We start from the raw sequence: 24,823 nt of genomic DNA on the forward strand, positions 1-24,823 counted from the left end.
ATTAGAGAGCTCTACGAACAATACAGCTGGTCATTCATGAGGCTGACAGTCCCATTAAACATAATTCACTCCCTTGCCACATTTAAGTTAACAATCTAATCCAGAAGAAGCGAGACAGAGTCCCAACACATTGTCAAATTATGAACATCAAGATAGTTTGCACAATAAAACCCACTACTTAACCCCTGCTTGAACAGAGAATTTGGTTGAGTTTACAGTTCATGCATTTATATTACACTCCATTACATTTAAACAGCAGGTTTCCTCAGTTATGCATTGTCTTTTGCGTTGGTATGTAATGTAGCATTATGTTTTAACAATTACCTTACTTATTGTCTAGCTATTATCCTAATGCAATATAAACTTAAAACACAATAATTTAATGAAATAAGAATATTTTAAAAATTAAACATTATATTAAGTTCACTATTTCTCTTTTTCTCTCTTCATTTTGGACTTGCATTTTTAGCAATTGCTTCTTGCACTGTGCATGCCTGTGTGCCATCTGTAAATCCTAAGAGACGTATGGCTTAATCTACTTGAAATTTAGGGTGACCAATTCAGTTATTTGGCAACCAATAGTTTGCTAATGGTCTGTGGTGAAGTTTGGCTGTTTTGTTATAATGCAGTTTAGAGGCTACAAAAATGCAATAATGGAAAATTTATTTGATTTTTATTTCATGTGGCCTCAATTTCTGATAAACTCAAATGAAAATGTTGATTAAAGTTTTTCCATAAATTACTGTCTTTAAATGTGTGGCTCACTGGCATTTTGCTTTGTCTCTGCACTTCTTCTGGTAGGAAATGGGAATAGTTTTCAGGCAATAGAATTGGAGAAGATTCTTCCAAATGCCATTTTAATGCAATTTACTGTCGTCAGAAGTGTTGCGTTCTAGCTAAATAGCTACGTTCTTGTCATAATAAAGAACGTAGCTATTTTGTTAGTGGCCAATGTTTGTCAACATTTTCTAAGTGATAACCCAGTCTCTGGTCCACATAGTGTTGAATTACATACATAATATATATTAAGCTAAACTCACTAAGAACAGAAACACCCAGGCAATATGCTTTTCAGCATTTGGTTCAAAAGCCCTTAAATAAATAAATAAAAAATAATAGTTCATGTCTCAATCAGCCTTGCACATCTCTTAATAAACAGACACATTAATGGTAAATTGGTTATTACAAAATCATTATATTTGATACAAATTATTAAATGTAAATATTTGACATACTCTCCATCCCAGCCTTATGGAAGTCATTTTTGTTTGTTTTTATTTTTTACTCTAACTTGCGTCAAAACAACCTCCACTTACCCCGTTGTCCTCGGCACAATGAATAATAGAGGAAAGCTTTTTTGTGTCCACACAGATTCATTCTTTTGCCGAGGGTAGGCGGAAATCAAGGGGTTTGATCTGAATTCTAAAGAGTCTTGTTAGCTGCTGTGAAAGCCACCATTGTATGTAAATAGTTTATATAAGAGCATATGACTTCTACAGTGCAGGGTAGTGGCTAGTGTCAGGGAATTCATTAGCAATTTCCAAAGGCCTGGACTTCTAGTCAGCTGAGCCTCTGAGTATTAACTGCTTACTACACTGATGTTAATCCACCCTTTTCTGGACATATTTGTGCTCCACTTCAACTGAAGGTAAATTGTTTCTTTTAAATGTGTAAAAAATAGCTGTCAACAAGAGAGGGGGGGAATCAGTGGTGGTTTCTGTTCAGCAAAATACTTTATCACAGTGGACCATACACGTCAATGAAAAGCTGGCCTCATTGCATGGTTTATTTAACACAGAGACTTGCTTTTACATTTTAAGAGATTATTCCACAAACTGTCAAATAGAATACTCTTTTGGAAGTACAGATTATTGTTGTATAGGACGATTTGTGAGTATATGATTCAACATCTTCAATGCTCCTTGCTTTTCATTTGAGTCTATTCAATCTATTCAGTAATTACTCATGCTAATATGGTTTTTGGGTCAAGTATAAGGTGTATGGATTTTCTTTTTCACTTTGAATAACAGGGTGAGGAAGGAGAGTCAACAGTTTTGTTTCAAATCCTGCACTTCAACTCATAATCCAAAGTTACTGCATTCTGCACTTGGTTATGAGGCTACTGTTAGCTGCGGCTCCTCATACTTCTCTGACCTCGACAACATTATGTCTGGATTTGACTATTATAAGTCACCACTTCAGTGAGTTGAAACAAACTGATATCATAGCTGATGCCCATATGTCATTTTTGAATGAAATTATGTATTATGCATGTGTGTGTGTGTGTGTGTGTGTATAAATGTATATACATATGTACACATGCACAAATACATGGATTGAAATCCTGCAATCTTATTATAAATTTTAGAAATGCAAATATTTAAATTGATATCTAGGTCATACTGTTGACCCCATGCTATAAAATGAGGCCAAACCATTTGGTACACCTCAGGTCTGCAGTATGGAGGGGGGGGGGGGGGCGTTGCAACCCATATGACATTCTAGTCATGTGGTACACCTATGCGCCTGCCATTGGCTCGGGTAAAGTGGGCCACGTGACCCCCTACGTGGTGACTGGCCATCACCTCGCGCTTTAAAACGGCCTGCTGATGACGGGACGGGTAGAGCGATTGGGTTCTCAGTTGGGCGCGTCTCGATGTCCAGGCTACGCCAGCAGGTCGACGTTGCCTCCCGACCTGGGTGCCTATGCCTCTTACACCTCCTGCTGAGCCTGGTAATCTGCCTTTCTGTAAATTCTGCAGATTACACCACTTCACACAGATCAGGTGCAAATGAAGCACTGGGATTTCTGAATTTCACACCTGTCGGCTAGCTATGTGATGAAAATAGAAGCATTACGAGGATTATGGATCTCTATTAACGCCTTGAGTTCAGAGTACCGTAGTAATAATGGGTAAATATATTGGCGGGTCTTGCAGAGTACGGAAGAGTAACTGCAAATTGATCAACTTCAAAAAACAATAAACCACTTTATAATATGGACATAACCTTGGAAATGAACAGGCAAGATGCATGTAGATTTTAATCTAGTATAATTGAGATTTTTTAATATATTCTGATACTATACAATATACAAATTTGTCTGAATTGAACATATGTTGATGTTGCCTTTGTCGGTGTTTATCTGGGTATGCAAACTTTGCTAAATGTTCTTTCTTATAGACCTGGAATCGAAAATGAACTGGGCGTCCTTTTATGCCGTTATAAGCGGCGTAAATAGGCACTCCACTGGCATCGGCCGCATCTGGCTCTCCGTCCTCTTCATCTTCCGCATCCTGGTCCTGGTGGTGGCGGCCGAGAGCGCCTGGGGCGACGAGAAGGCCGGCTTCACCTGCAACACCCAGCAGCCCGGCTGCGACAGCGTCTGCTACGACCAGTTCTTCCCCATCTCGCACATCCGCCTGTGGGCCCTGCAGCTCATCCTGGTCTCCACCCCTGCCCTCCTGGTGGCCATGCATGTGGCTCACCGTCGCCACATCGACAAAAAGATCCTCAAGCTGTCCGGGAGGGGCAGCCCCAAGGACCTGGAGCAGATCAAGAGCCACAAGTTCAAGATCACCGGCGCTCTATGGTGGACGTACATGATCAGCCTCGTATTTCGCGTCCTCTTCGAGGTTGGGTTCATGTACATCTTCTACATGATCTACCCGGGCTACAAAATGTTTCGTCTTGTCAAGTGCGACTCCTACCCCTGCCCCAACACGGTGGACTGCTTTGTGTCCCGTCCCACTGAAAAGACTATCTTCACTGTCTTCATGCTGGCGGTTTCCGGGGTGTGTATCCTGCTCAACATCGCCGAGGCGCTGTATCTAGTGGGAAGGGCATGCAGCAGGCACTTCCAGAATGCTGAGGACTCACCCATGGGAGCTTGGATCACCAAAAAGCTTTGCTTTTAGCTAAACAAGCCCGGCATCCAGCCCTCGCTACTAACAAGGCTTAACCGGCTCCCGGCATTGGTCCGGACACAACATGGCAATAATTTAATTCATTTATTTTATGCCTGCCCTGCTGTTGGAATATTTTACCAGAGGAAATACTTTATACATTCAGGTATGGACAGGTAAAGAAAACTTGAAATCATACTGCAACTTACAGTATCATCTATTCATGTTTACTTTATTGATTTTAATTATTTATTTTTTATTTATGTATTTATTTTTGCATTGAAAAGGCCCCAAACAAGATGTTTCCAATGCTTCATAAATATTGGCAACCACCAGCATAAAACTTAGGGGCAAAAGTATAACTGACTTGCAGTTCATTGTGTGGGTTGTAGAGGGGACAGTCTGGAATGCAGGGAACCAAGGACTCAAAAGCTCTAAAAACTCAAGAGTGTTTTTAGTGGTGCCTATAACAATAGACTGTTTCTTTTGAAATTTGAGGTGTGTTCATTTTTATTTGAACATGCCTAAAGTATGGAAATATTCCAATGACTAGATTCAACTAAACTATGTCAATGTGCTATGAGACCAGTTTTTTATCCTTGAACCAAAAAAGGAAGCCTCTGCCTTAACCTCTGACAAAAGTCTGAAAACAGCCGAGGTGCTGGATATTACAGAATTAGAAGGTTGTGTAAAGGAAAAAATATTATACTTCATTAAAAGCCTTTCTGTCCATTGTATTTATATAAGCACAGGAAAGGAAATGTGTGTGTGTTATTGCGCTGATAGAAAACATGGATGACCCTAAGAGACTCATTTTCCGCTGAACTAGAGTGCCACCTACATGTGCCTGCAAAAATGTTTATGTTTTCATGCGATCCCTCCCCTGCCTTCACCTTCAGCCGAATCTTACCACAGATTTAGCAGTAGTGATCCTCTGCTCTTTGGTGCCACTGGGCAGATATACAAATCAAAGCCTTGACACATTGGGCGTCCATTTCAGGGAAGGGGGTCAGAGCTAAGCAACCTATTTAGAACAAAATCCACAAAGGAAAATATCTAACGCGTCAGTTGCCGCAAGGAAATAGCAAGCTACCCTGTGCAATACCTTGGATGTAAATAGATTAGAGCCCTCTAAAAGTCCAGGTGTGTTCTCCTGAAGTATATTTGATTCTGCTTTAACTCATTTATGAATCACCCATCTCATATCTTAATATCTCAATGGTCATTTCAGCCATTCATTTAAATAATACAACATTCATTGCTCATAATAATCTATGGCTTAAAAGTGTATAGGCTATTATGTGGTTAAATCTGCACTATGGAAAGGAAGGATCCATTACTCTAGATTACAGTTTATATTTTGAATTTGTCTATTTGCTTTATAGAAACATTGTGGGGTGTAACCAGAAAAAAAGAAGTGCTTCAAAGTAATTGTCTTTCAATTATTGATATCATAAGGTGATTTTAACGTCCCCCACCCATATGTTGATTGTAATAAAATGGCAAAATTGAACTCTAACATAATTTCCAATGTTATTGGCAATAATAATTGACTGAACATTTACTTTTAACTATTCACTGAAGGTCAGAATTTTAAAATAATCTTCCCAAAGTTATTTTTTGCGATTGTTCAGAGCCCCGGAATATACATGATTCAGAGGTGCGTATGTCTTCCCTTCGGTAAATAACTTAAACCAAACGGGTGATTTATTTAACTGTAAATCTGTGTTGATCAGCAAAGACAAAATACCTCCATGTTCATCTTTTAAACCATGCATTTTCATATGATACACTTATGATTGAATGGACTGTATAATACAATAATGTAAACCCTGGAATATGTAACCAGTGATTTCATATGTATCATTAACTACCGTTATTAGTTTCAAAAGTCATGTTTTTATCTTATTTTGATGGAATGTACATTATTTAATAAATTAATTTGTGACATGGTATAAACAGTTCTATTTTCCTGTAATTTGCTCTAGCTTGTATTGAGAAATACAATGGAAGCTCAATGACAGTAATTAGCAGGAAATTAGGACATTTTTGGAAGACATTAACAGTCTGAAGAAATGGTGGTCTCTCATTGCACAACATGGCAATGGTCTGACCCAGTGGAGAATTCACAAAACCTATAATGAATGATGAATGTACATCGAACACTGGCACAACAGTTTTACAGCACAGACAGAACATTAAATTGTCAGTATATTTCAACATTCAGTGAAGTAACAGAGAAATGTGAATCAAATCAGTAATGAGAAAGGAAATACAGTTCAGTCTACAAGATCACAAATGTCTAAAGGCTGTCTGGATTTTGTACCTTAAATGAGTTTGCAGTATGGATGTAGAAAACTCCCGCTAAATTCTATCCCAGGCTTGATAAGGATTGCCATACAGAACTTCAGAATTACGAACAGCACAATAATGAATGTCCAAATTTGGATCAAACTGGATCAATTCTGGGATACAGAAGGAAAAATATTTCCCAGTTTAATATGAAGCTATGCCAAAACCTACAGGTCAGTTGTTACAAATTCTGTCGATGCTGAGAGAAGTATCTTGCTAAGCAAACTTTTATGCATCAATGTCAATCCATGAAAGAAGAGACAGCAACTGACAATGATTACTTTTGACAACAGAAATTAGAGCTCATGACTTTATCGCTTTATCTAATGCATTGAACCTAACACAAGTGTCAACAAGTATAGACATTGCTCTCTCATTCTCCTCTGGATTAAGTGGCATTTGAATGATTACCTAAAATGGTTGCGACAATTTTAACTGAATGACTGTTTGACTTGTGGCTTGAAATAGAGGTTCTGTCGACCTCTTGGTGCTGGAGGACTGAAATGCATGTGAAATAAAAAACTGGATTATTCCACTGGGCCCTAAACCTGACTTCATCCATGTTATGCTGTAATGAATATTTTGCTGCACGGGAAGAAATTTTCTACAGTTAGTGTATTTTAAGACAAAATAAAATTCAATTCTACCTTCTCTGGTGGGACTGTGTCCCAGTGTTTAGTAAATGAAAGTCAAATATTTTAAAATATTAAAGTTTAAACTAATAAAGTTTAAAATAATTAAAATAAAATAATGCAGTGTTATCAGTATTGAATTATGGTACTTAATTGTAAAAGATGTCCACAGGAGACATTCACAATTAGAAGTCTGATTCATCTTTTCAAATATTTTCTAGTTGTAAAAAAATACAGGACCATATAACCATTATAAGATGCATCTTTGTATGACAACGTAATGGAAAATTATAGACAATTCCTAGAAGTATATGCATGATTAATTGAAAGGTAAATGTTTTTTTTTTCAGTGTTTTATCAGTGCTGATAAATGCCTCTGTATAACGTGCTGTCAAGGTTTAAAAATGCAAAAATGTTATGCAGTCTAAAAAGTGTTATTAAAATATTAAATATTGTAAAAAATAAAAAAACAATAAAAAAACAAAACAAATGATCAGTGGAACAATGATCTGTGAAGGACCTTCTGACTAAGCAGAGAAGTTTCCCTTAAACATCTGATTAGATGTTGTACATTTTTTTATCCTGTAAAATAGTGCAAGGACTTAGTGGTCACACATGCAAATTAATGGTCATGACTTGACAATGGTGGCAAAACAATAAGTTGTTGCTGTTAAACTTGTTCACACAAGAAAAGTTAATCAGAGCGATCAAAGCAACAATGATGTTAACAGTTCCACCAACAGATAATGTTATGTACACATACAGTAAAATGCATATCATATAAACTGTATATCCATACACACATTACCATCCCCTAGAAATTCAAGTCAATATGTAATTACTGTCTAATTATTTGTCTAATTACATTTAGTACTCATGGGATCACCACAGTGTACCCTAGAGTGGTAAACTTAAATTGTATTAAACCTCATTAAAATTGCATGTGTGGTGTATGGTGTTGACAGTACTTAAAAACAGTGCAAAACAACAATTGTTTCACAGACTGATACACATAGTGAAATTTACAATCACAAAAAATTGATGAGGTTTTCTTAAATCACCTTGGTTTTCTATACTGGAACATTCACGCTTTTGTATTTGCATTTGTTTTTTGTCACTGTGTATTAACTGTACTTTGTTGACGTGTTTTCCAATTTGCATTTGTGTTGAGATAAATTTGGGTTGCTTTGAATTCTTGGCCACTGTAAGTTACAGATAAGAACGCTCAGTTTCAGTATGAATTGAGTGTGTGTAACCGAAAACTTCCTCTATCATACTCTGGACATTTAGAAAATTTCCCACAGCATGTCTGGAGTCAATTCCATTTTCAATTCAGTCAATACTCAATTAACTGGAATTAAATGTATAAACATTAAAGACATATTCTGATTCCTGAACTGAATTGCAATGAATTTTGTGACTGAATTGAGAATGGAACTGACTCCAACCCTGGTCTTGAGTATACATAAAATATTCCTTGCCGTGGTCAAGATGAAGGTTATGGTCCCTTAACCAGCCACAAGGGGGCAGCACAAACACGCTCCCTCTAACTTTGTGTCGGAAGGCACATACATCTTATAGTGTGAAAGAGACCTTAGGTCAGACTGTGAGGCATTGCAGTTGCTCCATCACACATGCAGCTACACACAGCACACACAGACTCTTTACCTAACCTTCTGAACTCTGAATTATTTTGGTACGTCCCCCATCCCGTCCAGCCATCTGTGGGAACATTTACAGTTCAGAACCACGGGGCAGGCCTGTCAGGGCTTTACAGAATTAGGCTTCTTGCATAGTTCCAGGTTATGAATAACGTGGCCTTGGGTGGTGTCAGCACCCTTATGACCCTAAAATACTGGGCCCCAGGACAGCGGCACCCTGCTGTGGCAATCAGGGGCACACCAGGGACGAGAGACCTTTTCAGGCACAAAGACATGGGGCCCATTTATTGTGGAATCCTACGGCAAAACAAGACAAGAATACATACCGTAACAAAGGGTACAGTTGGAATATATCCTAATATGCATAATTTACATACAATTTTTAAATGGACCAATACTAAGATTCACAGTTGTCAGATCGAAAAGAGCGATGTGATATGAATATGGTTATTATACATTCTGCTCTGTTCTTCCTGGTTTAACATCAGGTTTGAACTGTTAATTGAAGTTGTTTGAACTGTTAAATCATAACACACATTGATTTCCTAAAAAAACAGGTGACTGGCCATTTTTTTAAAAAGGAATGGACTTTATAGGCATTAATGAGTTTCTTAATGCATTCTTTTATTATTTTATTGATGACTCTGAATCTTGCGAACCATGGTTTGTTTGGCTGCACAAGGCTATCACTTTGTTCAAATAAATAATGAAATTATTTGGGTTCTCCCTGTCTGGTAGGATGTCCTCTGCTGTATTTACAGCCAGGTATTTACGGCCAAGGAAGACCGAAATTCCTGTTAGGCCATCAGAAGTAATGTGTATTATGTGACAATCCATCACTGGATATGAAACCTTAACAGTGAAGAGCTCAGTCTTTCTTGCAGAACGTGTGCCTTTGTAAAACATAGCCTCGGCCTAGCTCCTATAATCTGAGTTCCAGTCAACCAAATTCCAAGTTGTCCCTGCGTGCATAACCCTCCCCTCAGACATGAATTATATTTAGAATATCTCTGGTGCCAGACAGAGAGCACCCCATTGGATAGCTAAGCTGCCACTCACCAAGTCTGAAGACATATCAAGCTAGCAGCACTTTATTGTCCACAGTAGGGAGTGCATTTGCAGCCAAATTTAACCAAGGAGGCAAAGGAGAGTACAAACAGAAGACTTGTGTGTTTCAGCAGGACCTGAATTCACTCTACAGGGAAATAGGTTCTACTGAGCAAGCACTGAATGCTTGTTCCATTTACTTCTGTGAAAAGTTGAAAGTTGTGAACAATATCAGCCCAGTTTCAGTCAATTCAAGGACATGATATTGACTGGGGGAGTTCCACTTCGCCACCTGTATCAGTGACCTGCATGGATACTACAAAAAAAGAGCACTCTTCCTGCTGGAGATGAGCGCATTGAGAAGGTGGGTCCGCATTACAGTATTTTTATTAACACTTCTGACAATTGCAGGGAGTTCTGTGCCCATTGCTGAATGGGAATTTTTGCAAATTCATTGGTGTGCATTTAATCTACATCTGTCCTTAACTTTGAATTACAAGCAAACAGATGGTACAGCTTTTCTTCACAAACTCAGTTTGGTAAGTTCATTTTAGTAATTGCTGTACTTGCCAAGCTGCATTTGTGAAGTAAAAAAAAAAAGTAAGTCAAAGTTCAAGACAAATGTTGACAGAATATATATCAGTACATCTCTATTCAGCCAGTCAGTATCACACACATATATGCTGTATATATAAATTGAAAATGTTAAACTGGAGCACAGATTCAAACGTGCAAATGTGTGTTGTTTACATTTCATACAAGCCATGGAGTAATACAACAATTCTAGCACCTTCAGACATTTTGTACAAGTGGATGCTCATACAGTTTGAATTATATTAAGAATTAATTCAGCCTTTATCGTCACGGTAGAATGTCCATGTATTTCCTGTCTGATAATATGGTGGCTTCACCGGTAGTCCATTCAACCAGTAGAGAGGAATTTTGAGAACACTTTCTGTAGTCTGGGAGTTTTTAACAAGAAAGTTGTCTACAAACAGAAAGAAGTCTGAATATTCTTGCCAGCCAGCCAATTCAATAAAGTTAGCATTAGCAGCTACAGCTGGAGTTTGTAGCAATATGGTCATGATGTCATAGTATATCTATCTAAGAGCAAAACAAAACTGTTAGCAATTAACAGATTAAATGACACCTAGGGTTTTTAAAATCAGTCCTTTACCTTACAGTACAATTACCATTTACCAATAAATACAATTAGTGGTATTGATGTACATAAAGAAGTACATTTTAATTGCTTGAAAATGCACCCCAATAAAAAGGATTATTGAGGTGTATTAAGCATACATCACCTCTATGGCCTTCAAAATCCTTATTTACAGATCCATAATTCCATAATTCATCCTCCCAAACCTGCCAGTGCAACTGTTTTTGTCATACGTTAAGCTATGCCATATTCCTCACAGCCATGCCAGCAGGCTTAACGAATTTACGTAATATACTTACTATTGCTTAACCTAATATTATGAATGACAGAACATAAGTATATTTTTGTGCCAGTGCTTTGCTGACTCACCTGTGCATTATATTCTGCATATTAAAATATGTACTGAGGCAAAGTTCCAGATTGCAAGGCCTAGCTCTGGGCCTTCACACCTCAGACTCTGTCAGGCGTGACCTGAGCAGGATTATGTGTGTAGGGCTCCTAGCAGTAAAGGAGCGTTAACTACATGGCATTCACACCCTCTGGGAATGCACCAGTAACACAATTCTGAGGAAGCCTACAGTGTGCAGGCCATATGCATGGATCTCTGGGACCACTTACTCTCCAGTTTCTAATGTGTAGAGACGGGCTACTGCCACCTGCTCTAGGTCATACACGTGGAACATGGAACATGCTTGAGACTAACCTTGTGTATATGATGACAAACAGACCAGGAGTGCTTGGCATGCACTGCCTGCCAACAAAACGCTCAGACACAGTTTGGCAGGAGCTTCATAAAACAACTTTCAGGGGACCGGGATGTTCATGTACTCAAGATTATATGTGGTGGATCCTATGACAGAATGCACTGCAGTCCTTATAAAATTCAGTTATTATTACATTACTGTTATTATCCATAAGAAAATAAATGTTATCATCAGACATCATAGACAATGAATCTCACAGAAAGCTGACCAGTCTGTTTACTGAGTACATTGTGTTGGTTCACATCTAAGTAGGTCTCAGAATAGTTTCCCACTCACAAGAATACCTTATTGTGCATTGTGTGTATTGAGCCAAATTATTTTCATATTGTGACAAATTCTTCATGCAATGTGCTCTGTGAACAAAGATTAATTTATTGATTGATGCTAACGCTATATAGCACAAATTCAACTGCAAGAAGTGCACTAAATAATTCTATGCTGTGGGGTCGTACCACAGAACTGTTCTTATTTAGTTCTGTGGGATGTAGTTTATTCTATTCGGTTTGCCATTTTGAGCATGTGCACAGCCAGACCAAGATGGCTTTCTCTGATTGGTTCAAAGGTTCACAAGCCCAAGCAACTTGGGGGGAGGAGGTCTTGTCTGGACAGTGTTATGGGTGTGGTTGCCTTGGTAACAAGATAAAGGGGAAAATGTCTGCACATTCGTCAGAAAGTGGCTTAGGCCAGTGGGCACATTTTCACACATCTTTACGAGATCTGAAAGAAAAACTTTGTATTAGACAGATCTCATGGTCAACGCTGTTAAATATATGTGGATCTAGTTTATCATATTCTGTAGTCCTTGTGCTATCTTGGCCAATTGTTAACTTTTTCAACTGAGGTCTGTTGTGAATAAATGTCATGCTGGTCAGAATAATATAATTTTATTCAGAGAGAAAGTTTGGTGTTAATTTTTAGTGCACTTCCTGTTGTTGCCTGTGCAATGTCTATTAAACATGGTAGTTATTTTAGAGTGCATAATTATAATGAATCTAAAAATGCAAACTAAGTATCTAATGTGCATGGAACTTTAAAAATATGTTTTTTGAACACTCATGTGGCAAGTCCAGGGATCTCTGAATATACTCACCAAATGCATCCTATTATATTACAATCACTTAGCTGAAGGTCTTATCCAGTGTTGGTTTTAGGAATACAAAAAAAAAACATGCAATACTGCCATGAAGACAGAGCTATGGACTCAGCAGAAACAGACAAATATTTGCCTGTCTTCCTTGTTACATAAAGCATTAATAGTGCAAAATGAAAGACATAAAATTGGGGATTGGAAGAGCAATGAAACAATCAAGTAAGGATAGCGAAACAACCAGTTCTTGTTTTTCTGAGACTTCTCTGCCCTGGAGTATTTATGTAGCTATAAAGCACTCATCTGAAAGAGAAAACAGACTATTCCATGATGGCAGATTGTCTCAAAACATGCAGTCAACCTCCACATTTTTCTTAACTCTTCAAACATTAATTTGTGCAGCACAAGGAAAATGTATTGCACCAGAAGTCTGATTAGACTTAATGAGAAATCAAGAAAGTGAGGCCATGATATAATCCACGATTTCCACTCATCCCACACTTAAGAGCAAAGCTGTATAACCAGAGTTTCAGTGTTTGTGCTATTTATAAATCTTTTTGTAAGAACATCTGATTTTGTGATTAATATTAAGCTATATCTTTCAATGGGTTCATTTTTAAAATAGGTGTCCTGTAATGCCAGATACCAACACAGCAGTGTGGTATTATAGATTCATGTATAAGACAAACAGATTTGCAGAATATTCCTAAAGCAGAAGATAATTCCAGTACAAAAAGCACAGGTCTAACAATATGTCTATAGTTACCGAAAAAGTACAATTTTATTAAATTTTCTTGGTCCGATCTGACGTTAATGTTCTTGTCCAGTGAGATCTCTGGCAGTGATAGACTTTTCTCTAAATTCAGGTGCCCAGATCGTCTCCCCTCGCAGAGCTAGGCCAGTACTGGAGCCAGGATGGGGGACTGGAACCTGCTGGGGAAGCTGCTGGAGAGTGCCCAGGAGCATTCCACGGTGGTGGGCAAAGTCTGGCTCACCGTCCTGTTCATCTTCCGAATCCTGGTACTGGGTGCCGCCGCCGAGAAGGTGTGGGGCGACGAGCAGTCAGGCTTCACCTGCGACACCAAGCAGCCCGGTTGCCAGAACGTCTGCTACGACAAGACCTTCCCCATCTCGCACATCCGCTTCTGGGTGCTGCAGATCATCTTTGTCTCCACACCAACGTTGATTTACCTGGGCCACATCCTGCACCTGGTGCGAATGGAGGAGAAACACAAGCAGCAGGAGAAGGAGCGGGCTCAGCTCGCCCTGCAGAACGACAAGCAGCCGCTGCTCGGGAGCAAGGCCAAGAAGGCCTCGGTCCGGGACGAGCAGGGCCGCATCCGCCTGCACGGGGTCCTCCTGCGCACCTACGTCTTCAACGTCATCTTCAAGACCCTCTTCGAGGTGGGCTTCATCGTGGCCCAGTACTTCCTTTACGGCTTCGAGCTCAAGCCCCTCTACACATGCAACCGGCCACCGTGTCCCAATGTGGTCAACTGCTACATCTCCAGACCCACCGAGAAGACCATCTTCATCCTCTTTATGCTGGTAGTGGCCTGCATCTCCCTCCTGCTCAACCTGGTGGAGATGTACCACCTGGGTTTCACCAAGTGCCGCCAAGGGCTGAGGTACAGGCGCTCTCACCTCGCATCTGAATTGGGCTCCAAGGTTCCCAGCGAGGCTGCGGTTCCTTTCGTACCCAATTACAACTGTTTTCCCAGGCACCATCCTGTCCCTGGACCCTTTCAGACTAGTGCCGGGTTCAGCCTCTCACCGCTCACAGAGCCGGACTCCATTTACCAGCCCTACAACAGCAAGGCTTACAAGCAGAACAGGGACAACCTGGCCGTGGAGCGCAACAGTAAACCCGAGGAATGCGACCTGAAGGTGAAGAAGGGTTCAGGCTCGGCCCCGGGGTCGCCGGTGGAGAACCAGCGTCGGCCCAGCCGCTCCAGCAAGCACAGCAACAATAAGACCAGACTGGACGATCTGAAGATCTGAGACCCTGCCTCTCCACTGAGGCAGTCGGAGAAACACTAGTAACTGACATAAGCTGTTTGTGTTCTACTGAGGATATGTGGTCTCATGTTCAAGCATGAACATACATTGTTGTATGCAATGATCATAATACAAGACTGTACATGTCTTCCAACTGAAGCAATGGGGGGTGGCAAGCACTAGTAGGCAAGGAACAATGTAGTATACCTTTTAGTCTGCCTAAGGTGTTTCCTCTATGGCTGGTCCCATGTGTCTACAATATTGTACTCCAGTATGTGGGTACACTTTAAGCTAGGACTTCGCTGTTGAACATATTCAAGTGTTTACTTGAAACCTATGTATTTGCCAAAACAAGTATTCTGAATCCATACATCCATGAGTCAGAGATTATGAATACTACCACTTCTATTATCATACCACTACTGTATTATGACTAGAGTATTACGACAAATAACTTGCAAACCTTTCACACACTTCTCAAATGCTTCAAACGACAACATGCTTTTAAAAAAAAATGACCCAATGTTCATATGCTAGTGCATAGGGGTGTTTGTTTTCTTGTACCAAACACTTAAACCTGTCTTTTCCACCCAAGGGGCCTGCACTGTCAGGGTCTAAAGGATTATTAAAGCAATGATTCTTTGATTCTTCCCCCAGCAGACAGACAAAGAAAGCACTCGGATCAAGTTCCAAGGCACAAATCACAAATCACAAGGCACAATCTCTGACCAGCACCAGCAGCAGGCCATAAGAACAGGGCTTTTAACTGGTGACATATCTGTTAATCATCACTCAAGCAACGACGCAGGAACAAACGCAGGGGTCATGTGCTGTCCGAGATCAAGAGCAGGAAGCACCAGAATATCAAAAGAATCATTAAGGATCCGAAATCTAGACAAACAACAAACTGTAAGTGTTTTATATGAATAAACATATTTATATCGAAAAGAATCAGATTTTTCCGTTTATATCCAGCATGTTAAAGAAATTCTTTTAAATAAGATGTACTAAATTAAAGACATGCAGCAATGCATTCTGGTCCATGCATACCACACATCTTTAAAACTGATTCAATAAAATTGTAAAAAATCAAGGTTCAGATATTGATAACTTCAAACATCATATACATTTTAGCATTACTACTGATCAATGGCAAGTAGTAGTCTGAATTAATTCAGAATAATAAATTTACATCATTCTTACATTCTGAAAAAGATGGCCACTAAAAGTTACAAACAAATGCAAATCTTGCGAAAAATTAGGAATTTTTCTTAGGTCAAACATGATCTTTAACATGCAAGAGAAATTTTCCTTAGATTTGGATTGAGAACAGTTTTTGTAATGGATTCCTGGAAGCGATCCAATGTTGAAACCCGGATCTTACCCTGAAAATGTGCTGGACACATTTTGGACTCATACACCAGTATCCAACCAACAGGCCACATCAGCAGCTCCCTCTCCCTAAAATGTTTCTGAGGTACTGTTTTTTTTTTTTTTTTACAGAATACTACATGTTTCTTCTCTGGTAGAATAAAGTTATAGAAACATCGCCATGCAGAAAATAACAGGAAGACTGATATGTCAAACTAGCTATAAATACTATAAATATTTTAGTCAAAATCCTTTTTAAAATGAATTTTGATTTTGATTGGAACAAGCCTTGAGTACATCGTCTAAAAACCATTAAACAAATAAACAAGACATCAGAGTACCCTATGATAAAAACTGCCCTTCAGTAGTCATTAGCCGTACTACAAGGTGAAATAAAATCTTCTCCCACTTTAACTCACGCCACATTTACAAATTCCTGGCAACAAAAGTAAAAAGATCCCCCTTTTACCCCTGAAAAGCTATCGTCTTTCTTTCATTTATAACAGAATATTTCACCAATTTTATTAAATATTCTACAAAGAGAATACTTTTATCAATAGTTCATTTTGCTAAATAAAACTCTCAATCCTAAAAGAGACAGATTCAATTTTTAGATAAAATATTGCCAAATTATTAACATAAATGAGGAATCTATTAATGATGAATAAAAATATCCTACTAAATGTAAATCTACTATCAGCTGAATAAAAACATTCAAGAATGAACCAACTGTAGAGAACTTTATTATAACATCCGGTTCGGTGTTTGAAAATGCTCACAGCTCTTGACATGCGAGTCTACGCAAGTCTATGCGTGCTGCTGGAACAGGCTGACGCAGTATCAACATGTGTCAGAGGATCAGACAACCATATATTTTCTTGGTATCTCCATTATAGAACATGGCTGACAAAGCACTTGATTAAGTAGGATATCAGCAGTACCCCCTCAGGACACGTAAAAACAACTGGACAGTATTTAACTTTCTAATGCAAGGCATCAGCGAGGCCATACTAAGTGTAACCAAGCTGGGAAGTACGTTTAATATAAATACAGTTCATATGCAAACTAGGAACAGACACAGCAAAATTTGCCTTCATGTTCATTGCTCGCCTCCTCTGGTCACGATACAAACTTACAGTACAGCCAATTCTCTTCTCAGCTATTGCAAACACAGGGTGAAACAAGTTCAGTAAAAATGAAAATCAAACAAAAAAACGAATTCTGCTTTTACGCAATTATGTCAGGAAATTAAGGCAGCATCAACTGTAACCCGCTCCAGTAGTTCCTTTAAGTTTGAAGCTTAAAAAAAGTGGTTCTGAACACCTTACTGCAGTTTGCTTTAATGACAACAGAAAATGAATTTCACAATTTGTGCTGGTGACTCGCAGCCCCTTGTACATATACTCAAACCCAAAGGTATAACAGGAACTCTTCAAACAGCTCAATATATATAATGTAACTATATAGGAACAGTATTAAAATATTTTATGATTGAACAGAAAATGCAGCCTTCTTCATGATAAAAAAAGCCAAATTACATCACTTACAAGAAAACATGCAAGTTAGTCTTCTCTGTCTATACCACTGTTTACAGTGAGGAATAAGCAAAATACTTCTCATTTTTTGGCTAATATTTCAGTCACTCAATTATTTAGTTCAAATTATTGTAGAATGAAACCAAATCAAATCATTGGTCCAAATTACCAAGTAAGCACTTTATGGTAGGATTAATCGAGCATGGGAGTCCAGAAATGCTTTTGATTGGTTGATAAACAAACTGAAAGATAAATATACATCTGTACAGTAAACCAGGGTGGAGCGCTCAAACTTTATTTCAGTAACAACAAGGCCTCGTCCTCGGAATCGCAATACCGGCTGAAGCAGATTTCACTCTGACGGTGCGGGAAAATCAGAAAAAAACCTTGTGTAATGAATGCAATGTGCAAAATTAACCCACTTCTGTGGCGAACAGTCAGATGACCATAGCACGAGTCTTCGCCTGCAGCCAGCCAGCCGCAAGGCAACATTTTCTAAACGGGAGTTGAGTTTCTTTTTTTCTGGGGCAGCGCAGAATAGCGAACCGGCTCTTCCCGCCATTTTGGAGCGTCCCGACGCCACAGTTTGTTTTGATCCAAGTGGCTTCACGCTCATAGTCTCCGGCACACACATGTGAAAGTAGAAGTCTGGGGGGGGGGGGACAGGGCGGGAGGGGAAGGAGGGACGGGGGTGGGGGGCAGTGCAGAAAACAGGAGCAGGATGGACGATCAGTCCAGGTTCCCTTGTGCAGCGTGGTCTCCGTAGATCTCCTGGACGGCCAGGATCCTGTTGAGCATGTTCCCCAGCGTGCCCCGGTCCATGGGCAGGGCCGAGTACCAGAGCGGGCTCTCGGCCACGCACGAGCGTTCCGGCTGCAGGTAGAACACGTCGCTGCGGTTGCGCGCGCTCCCGGAGCTGCGTGGGCAGAGGGCACAGCACAGTCGGGCCTGTGCTTTCACATGGAGGCAGCCGCTTTCATTCAACACCGTAAATCACACCCAATACCGCTGCACACGTCACAACACGGATGTATGAATGTGTCTACCGCATTAATATATATATATATATATATATATATATATATATATATATACCTGAGGTATGGATTCACTCATAACAGACACAAGTGGACAGGTTCCCTTTGCGTGGGACCTTGGTCTTTACCTCGGCGAGCTGAACTCGTGTTGCGCAGTGTAGTCGCCGTTCAAAGCTTGCAGTACAGTGGACCTACCTCCATTACACCGGCATGTCTGCTCATACCCATGCACTTACCACTTGGAAAGGTAGAACTCAAAGAATTTGACAGGGCATCTGAGGGGGTTCATCCTGTTCTCCTGCTGTTCCAGCTCCACCACGTCCTCCTCTCGCTTCCTCTTTCCCAGACTGCTCTCTGAGAACACAACGCAGCGTCACTGTCTGTCCCCCACATTACATCGTATTAAATCTGAGTCCTTAAACAGACACTCTTATCCAGAGCGACTTACACAGATAAAGTTTTTGCATACAACCCATTAATTCAGCAGGAAATTTACTGTAGCAGGTACTTTGTTCAAGGGTAGAATGGCAGCTGGGAATCAAACCTACAACCTGAAGTGATTATTTTAACAATTGACTCCGACCCTGACAAAGTTAAATATCGCATCATGGGGAACAGTGATTTATGAAGCCAAAATCTCTGTAAAGAAAAGGAATCATCTTTGCCTGGTTTTAGTCTGATTATCTGGCCATCTGCAAAAGGTGATAGCCATATAACAGAAAAAGATTTTGTCCTACAGGGAGTTCAACCTTGTGAGGTCACAGCCTATGCTGTAAAAGTTTCCCTCACAAACAGCTGAGTGTTGAATGTTCAAGAACAAAACAAGTTATCAAGGCCTGGAATTCAAACAATTTTCACACAATTTTCTCTCTCTCTTGTCTTTACCAAGAGTACGTTTCTCAGGGAAAATAAAACTGACTTTCAAGACCATGAGTCTAAGAAACATTCAGGAACATTCACGTACGGATTCTACTGAGCATGCACAGCAATGCAAAGGAAGAGTGTTCAATGACACCGGTGTATTTTTAGGAAAAAAGCAATCCATCGTGTCTCTATGCTCCTTTTAGCTTTCACTACCACAACCCTGTTTCCCTCCAGTCCTGGGTGCAGCCAAGAGGCAAGTTTCAAATTAACAGTCCAGTCACCCCTTTCCAAGCCGCATACCGTCTTACGCATCCCACACGGAGAGCAGCACTTCAGAAGACCTCCACTCACACGAGTATAAATAGTGCACAGGCACACTCAGAATAGCAACGCATCCCAAAGTGGGGGAAGGGACACCAAGCGTTTACTCCACATCAACAAAGCTGAACACTAAACTTTCTACACAGTGTAAAACAAGAAAACATTGGTTATGTGGTCATACAGGAGCAGAAATCCATTTCAGACTCCTTTTAAATCATCCTATGAGGTACAGTCTGTACAGGAGTTACTTTAAAATAGTCTAAAATGAAAATAGAGGGTAATGGAGAAGAAACTATGCAGAAGAAAAAAAGGAAAGTTTACTTCAATGATTTGAATAAAAATGTTGAACATGTTCCTTCTGAGCTAAATTTAGCATCCCTCCTTTTACAGCACGTTGAGTCAGTCAGTCTCCCCTTTCATCAACATGCCATTTTCGAGCAATGACCAACTATTACTACTCTAGGTATCTGGTGACATTTCTGAACACAATATAACTGTAGATCACAGGCAGTGCAGAAACACCTGGGTAAATGAGGAACAATAAATACATATAAGGCAAAGGCTGCTAAATAACATTACCGACTTCCATTCATTGAATGACTTTCGCATGCGGGAGTGGTTTTGTATTTGTGGAGGAGTGGTTTTGTATTCATGAGGGGAGTGGTTTTGTATTTGTGGAGGAGTGGTTTAGTATCAATGGCAGAGTGGTTTTGTATTCATGGGGGGAGTGGTTTTGTATTTGTGGAGGAGTGGGTTTGTATTCATGGCATAGTGGTTTTGTATTCATGGGGGAGTGGTTTTGTATCAATGGGGGAGTGATTCTGTATTCATGAATACAGAATCACTCCTCCGTTGATACAAAACCACTCCCCATGAATAGTGGTTTTGTATTCATGGGGGAGTGATTTTTTATTTGTGGAGGAGTGGTTTTGTATTCATGGAATAGTGGTTTTGTATCAATGGCGTAGTGGTTTTGTATCAATGGAGGAGTGGTTCTGTATTCATGGAATAGTGGTTTTGTATTCATGGGGGGAGTGGTTTTGTATTAATGGAGGAGTGGTTTTGTATTCACGGGTGGAGTGGTTTTGTATTCACAGGGGGAGTGGTTTTGTATCATGGGGGAGTGGTTTTGTATTCATGGTGGAGTGGTTTTGTATTCATGGGGGTTGATTCTGTATTCATGTGGGAGTGGTTTTGTATTCATGGGGGAGTGGTTTTGTATTCCTCAGAGAATTAGAGGTTTGGTAACTTCAATGGGACGTATCTGATCTTTACATGATGTTTCATTGTATTCGATGGGGCAGTGGTTTTCTTAGCTGGAAATGAGTTTAGACGAGCATCAATGGGATTTGACTTCATGTCATTCAATGCACTATACGTTGGTTTACACAGTATTACAAAGGGGTTGTTTTGACCTAGTTCAGTCAGACCTTTACTAATATGCAATGTGTGTAGATGGTTTGGACTGACCTGTTAACACTGTAGTTTGGTTGATTCCAGGGGTAGTGTGCATTGCCTGGACAAGAGTACTTACTGATTCTTGAATATCCAGTCGATAAATAGAGTTAAAACAAATGGAGGAGCGTTGATCATCGCGCTTGATATAAAGGTACAAAATGGATTTAAGGGCTTCCTTTCTTGCTGAGGAAAGCCTTCTCTGCTGGACAAGGACGGTAAGTGACTGCAGAACCTCACCTTTGGCTGTCCTTTGCCGGTGGCTGGGGAGGTAGCAGATGCTGAGCATCTTAGCGGGGCCTTGCGACGTGGAGTTTCTCTTGCACTGCCGCACCACGTTGCTGAAGGACAACTGGAGATGCTGCTCCACGGTCCGCAGGCCGAAGTACTTGGTGTTGAAGAACATGAGGGTGTTGAGGAGGACGAAGGGCGAGTACACGCCCAGCTGCTTGCACTCCCACAGATGCTCCTCTTCCACCTGCGACAAAGGGTCACCTGCAGCACGCACATTCATTACCACCACACTCAACACACTTCAATTAAGAAAAAAAAGGGCTCTCCACAAAGGCACCTGTAAACAGGAATAAAATACACTAGAATTCAAAATGGCCCCCAGCAGCTGTGAGCAGCCATTCTAGAGAATCCCATACATGGCTGCTGATGGCCATAATGCTTCTCAAACCAATTTGTAACAATGAAACTTAATAGCCTATAAGGGTACTAAAGAGGACTTCATAATAGTTAAGAGAGTAATATTCAATGATGATATCCATATGCTTACAATAATTGATTAAGCATACCCTTTTCACAGGGCTAGATAATCACCATAAATGTAGCGTGCCAAATTTGAATATTATAATTTTATGGTACCTAAAACAGTTCAAATAAATTCATTTTATTACTAGCTAGCAACAGGCTGTTTCGTTTGCAACTATAATAGGCCTTCCTACTTATATTGCTGCCACAAAATGGTGATAAGGTAATTATATAAACGTGATACCATTGTGAACATCTACTCTATGAGAAATAGTTTCTTGTAATCCTAAATATGTGCAATTACACATTTTGCTTCGCTAATGTTATATCACTATAAATAGAGTGAATATTGAATAATCTGCTTGGAAAATTCTTGGAATTTTACAGAAGAGCTCTAGAATTCACATAACATGCAAATAAATATGTATGTTTCCAAGCATTTGAATTTCATCAAGTTTACAGAAGACCCAGACTCTTGAAAAACATGTGTACAGGGACATGTCTATTATTGTTATTTCACCACTTGTATTGCTTTGGGCAAAGACATCAAGCTCAAAGGAACTGATGAGATGAAACCAGACAGTGAGAGATCCGTGGGGACACTTCTGACCCTTTTAGCTCTGACAGGGTTTCATGATATATTCAGACCACTGGACTGAGCAGTTGAAAATGGAAACTGTCAATCAGCACCATCTGATCTGAACCATCTCTCTGCCGGTGGTTACAAACTCTCAGGATTAGAAGTTAACTCAGGGCCAGCACACAGGCAAACATGTTCAATAGGAACACAATCACGTAACCAATCCTACTAACAACAATTACAACAAAATAAAACAAAATGAACTTATTCTTAAATATATGTACTGTTTACACAATATTTTAATGAAACCAGAGTGGGAAATCAGCACCAGCCACCAACCAAATGCGGGTAGATTTTATCTGTGGTAAGTCCAACTCCACCAGCCACTTTGGCAGGCAATCATCTGGAGGTCCTGTTCCATTCAAAGGATCTACTGTAGTTGTCTGGTAAAACAGTGAATTGGCTGGAGAATTTTGGGATGACCCACCCAGTGGATAAAAAAGTTTCCTGCCCTGAATGAGACACTGTCTGGAGGTTTTTATTTTTTTTATTAGCGCACTGTTCTTCCCTTACTTAAATCCTGAAAGGAAATACTGCCTTTGGGGCATGCTGATATGGTAGCTTTAGAGAGGTTTTTACAATTTTCTGTATAATATTCCATCTCTGCCAGGCCTACACGTTTTGTAGGGGAGGGGGGCGGTCCTTTGTGGACATACCATTTGGAGACATTCTGGGCTGCCACCTGCTCAGTATCTTATTCAGTTCCTGCACAAAGGTCAGGTAGTACTGATCTGTGAAGATGTTCACCATCCGGTTGTTCTCTAGAAGGTACTGCAACACAAACAGCAGAAAGACCCTCTCAGTGAAGCTGCACACAATGCCTCAGAATATCACATTTTACTCAGCTTGCATAATCAATTATCGTTCAAAGCGATTTTGCTTGCTGCATAAACTTCAATATCCAAAGCCATTAAAACAAGTATTTGTTTAGGTCCTCCTTGTTTCCTTAACTTGATGCATATCAACATGACAGTGGTTTATTAAAGACATTTTGCATATAATTGAAAAATGCCTTCATATTTGCTGTAATTGCAGTGTATCATTGCTAACACTGTTAGTAAGGGCAACAACAACAAAGAGCACATCTAAAAACATTCATTCATGTCATCCTCAGTATTAAAAGAAGGAAAGTAGAAAGTTGTTTTTTTATAGCCAAAACTACACCACAATGAAACCACTAACATAAAGAAAAAAGGCAAAAAGTGGAGTTGAAGATTGAGGTACTTCCAAATAACAAATCTAAATTAGCCAGCTAGCAAGCTACAAAATAGTTACATAGCAATGCTTTAGCTTAGTTTGGCTTGTTAAATGTTATGGGTTTAACAAACATATTCAAAAAGGATGTCAATGCAATGGTGACACTCCAGCCAGCTAGTCAGTTGACCTAGCATTGATTATTACAAAACACAAAACAAAATCCATACCTTGCAATATTGAACGGTCAATTCATTAGCAAGCTATATAAACTAAAATAAAATGAACACCTACCACAAATCTATTAGGAAAGCTATGAATTTAGCCAACAATCATTTTATAAGATAAATGCAGAAAATTTCTGTTGACAAATGTTCAGACTGAGCTAGGTAGGTAGCTAGTTGCAATGCTTGACGAATAAACTTAAAGTAGCTAATGACCTATACATCCCCGATGGCTACAAAACTAGACAAACTTCTAATACGAGACAGCAAACTTAACAGATAACGGTAGGAACATAGCTGGCTACCTTTCAGGATAAATGATAAATATTGCAGCTCCTGAACTGGTCACCTTTGAATTGTCAACTACTTAGTTGAAAAATGAAACATTCAACTAAATTAAGCACAACTAACTAAATTACCAAAGGACATTGATAATATCAAATTGCAATACATTAAATGTATTTTCTATTCGTTAAAATGTATTTTTTATGGGTGTGTTTTGCTGACATGTTCTGACAAACCTGCTGAATCCCAAGACACATGTAGTACACAATGTCCGCCTGGTAGCCTTCTCCATCAGAACTCGCGACCTCTCTCACAAACTGCGCCAGACCATAATTAAGCTCAGCAGCCGTACAAGAAAGAAGGTCCTCTTTTATTTTAACTTGTTTCGCTGGGAGAAAAAGAAAAAGACATGACAAATCATAGTGTTACTCTGACAGTTGAGCGCACTGCAATGTGTACAGGGATATAGAATAGCATTGTAAAGCTGATAAAAATAAATGCTCTCCTCTGAATGGTGAAGAAAACAGACTGAG

General features: G+C 39.7%; 3 protein-coding genes across 11 annotated transcripts in view; 2 read left to right on the top strand and 1 right to left on the bottom strand.

Moving 5' to 3' along the window:
• Positions 1-1,543: 1,543 nt before the first annotated feature.
• gjb1a (gap junction protein beta 1a) lies at positions 1,544-7,848 on the top strand. 2 transcript variants are annotated; one of them, XM_064350389.1, is made up of 2 exons: positions 1,544-1,648; positions 3,184-7,848. In XM_064350389.1, the coding sequence occupies exon 2, from the start codon at positions 3,198-3,200 to the stop codon at positions 3,915-3,917; it is 720 nt and encodes a 239-aa protein (XP_064206459.1). In that variant the 5' UTR covers positions 1,544-1,648; positions 3,184-3,197; the 3' UTR covers positions 3,918-7,848. The 2 variants fall into 2 exon arrangements, with proteins under 2 accessions (XP_064206459.1, XP_064206458.1); XM_064350388.1 differs by lacking the exon at positions 1,544-1,648 and adding an exon at positions 2,636-2,734.
• A 1,815-nt stretch (positions 7,849-9,663) lies between these two features.
• gja2 (gap junction protein, alpha 2) lies at positions 9,664-15,559 on the top strand. The gene is made up of 2 exons (XM_064350399.1): positions 9,664-9,961; positions 13,477-15,559. Exon 2 carries the CDS (start codon positions 13,526-13,528, stop codon positions 14,609-14,611), a length of 1,086 nt encoding a protein of 361 aa, XP_064206469.1. The 5' UTR covers positions 9,664-9,961; positions 13,477-13,525; the 3' UTR covers positions 14,612-15,559.
• Positions 15,560-16,700: 1,141 nt separating this feature from the next.
• LOC135262943 (zinc finger MYM-type protein 3-like) overlaps positions 16,701-24,823 on the bottom strand; it is a 29,508-nt gene continuing 21,385 nt past the window's right edge. For all 8 annotated transcript variants that reach the window (XM_064350393.1, XM_064350390.1, XM_064350398.1 and 5 more), the window contains exons 21-25: positions 24,527-24,678; positions 23,244-23,358; positions 21,432-21,686; positions 18,788-18,905; positions 16,701-18,430 (exon numbers count right to left, since the gene is read on the bottom strand). In XM_064350393.1, the coding sequence (XP_064206463.1) occupies positions 18,244-18,430; positions 18,788-18,905; positions 21,432-21,686; positions 23,244-23,358; positions 24,527-24,678 (827 nt within the window). In that variant the 3' untranslated portion in view covers positions 16,701-18,243. The remainder of the gene's footprint in view (positions 18,431-18,787; positions 18,906-21,431; positions 21,687-23,243; positions 23,359-24,526; positions 24,679-24,823) is intronic.

This window comes from Anguilla rostrata, chromosome 9 (genome assembly GCF_018555375.3).
Source record: "Anguilla rostrata isolate EN2019 chromosome 9, ASM1855537v3, whole genome shotgun sequence".
Taxonomy (NCBI): Eukaryota; Metazoa; Chordata; class Actinopteri; order Anguilliformes; family Anguillidae; genus Anguilla; species Anguilla rostrata.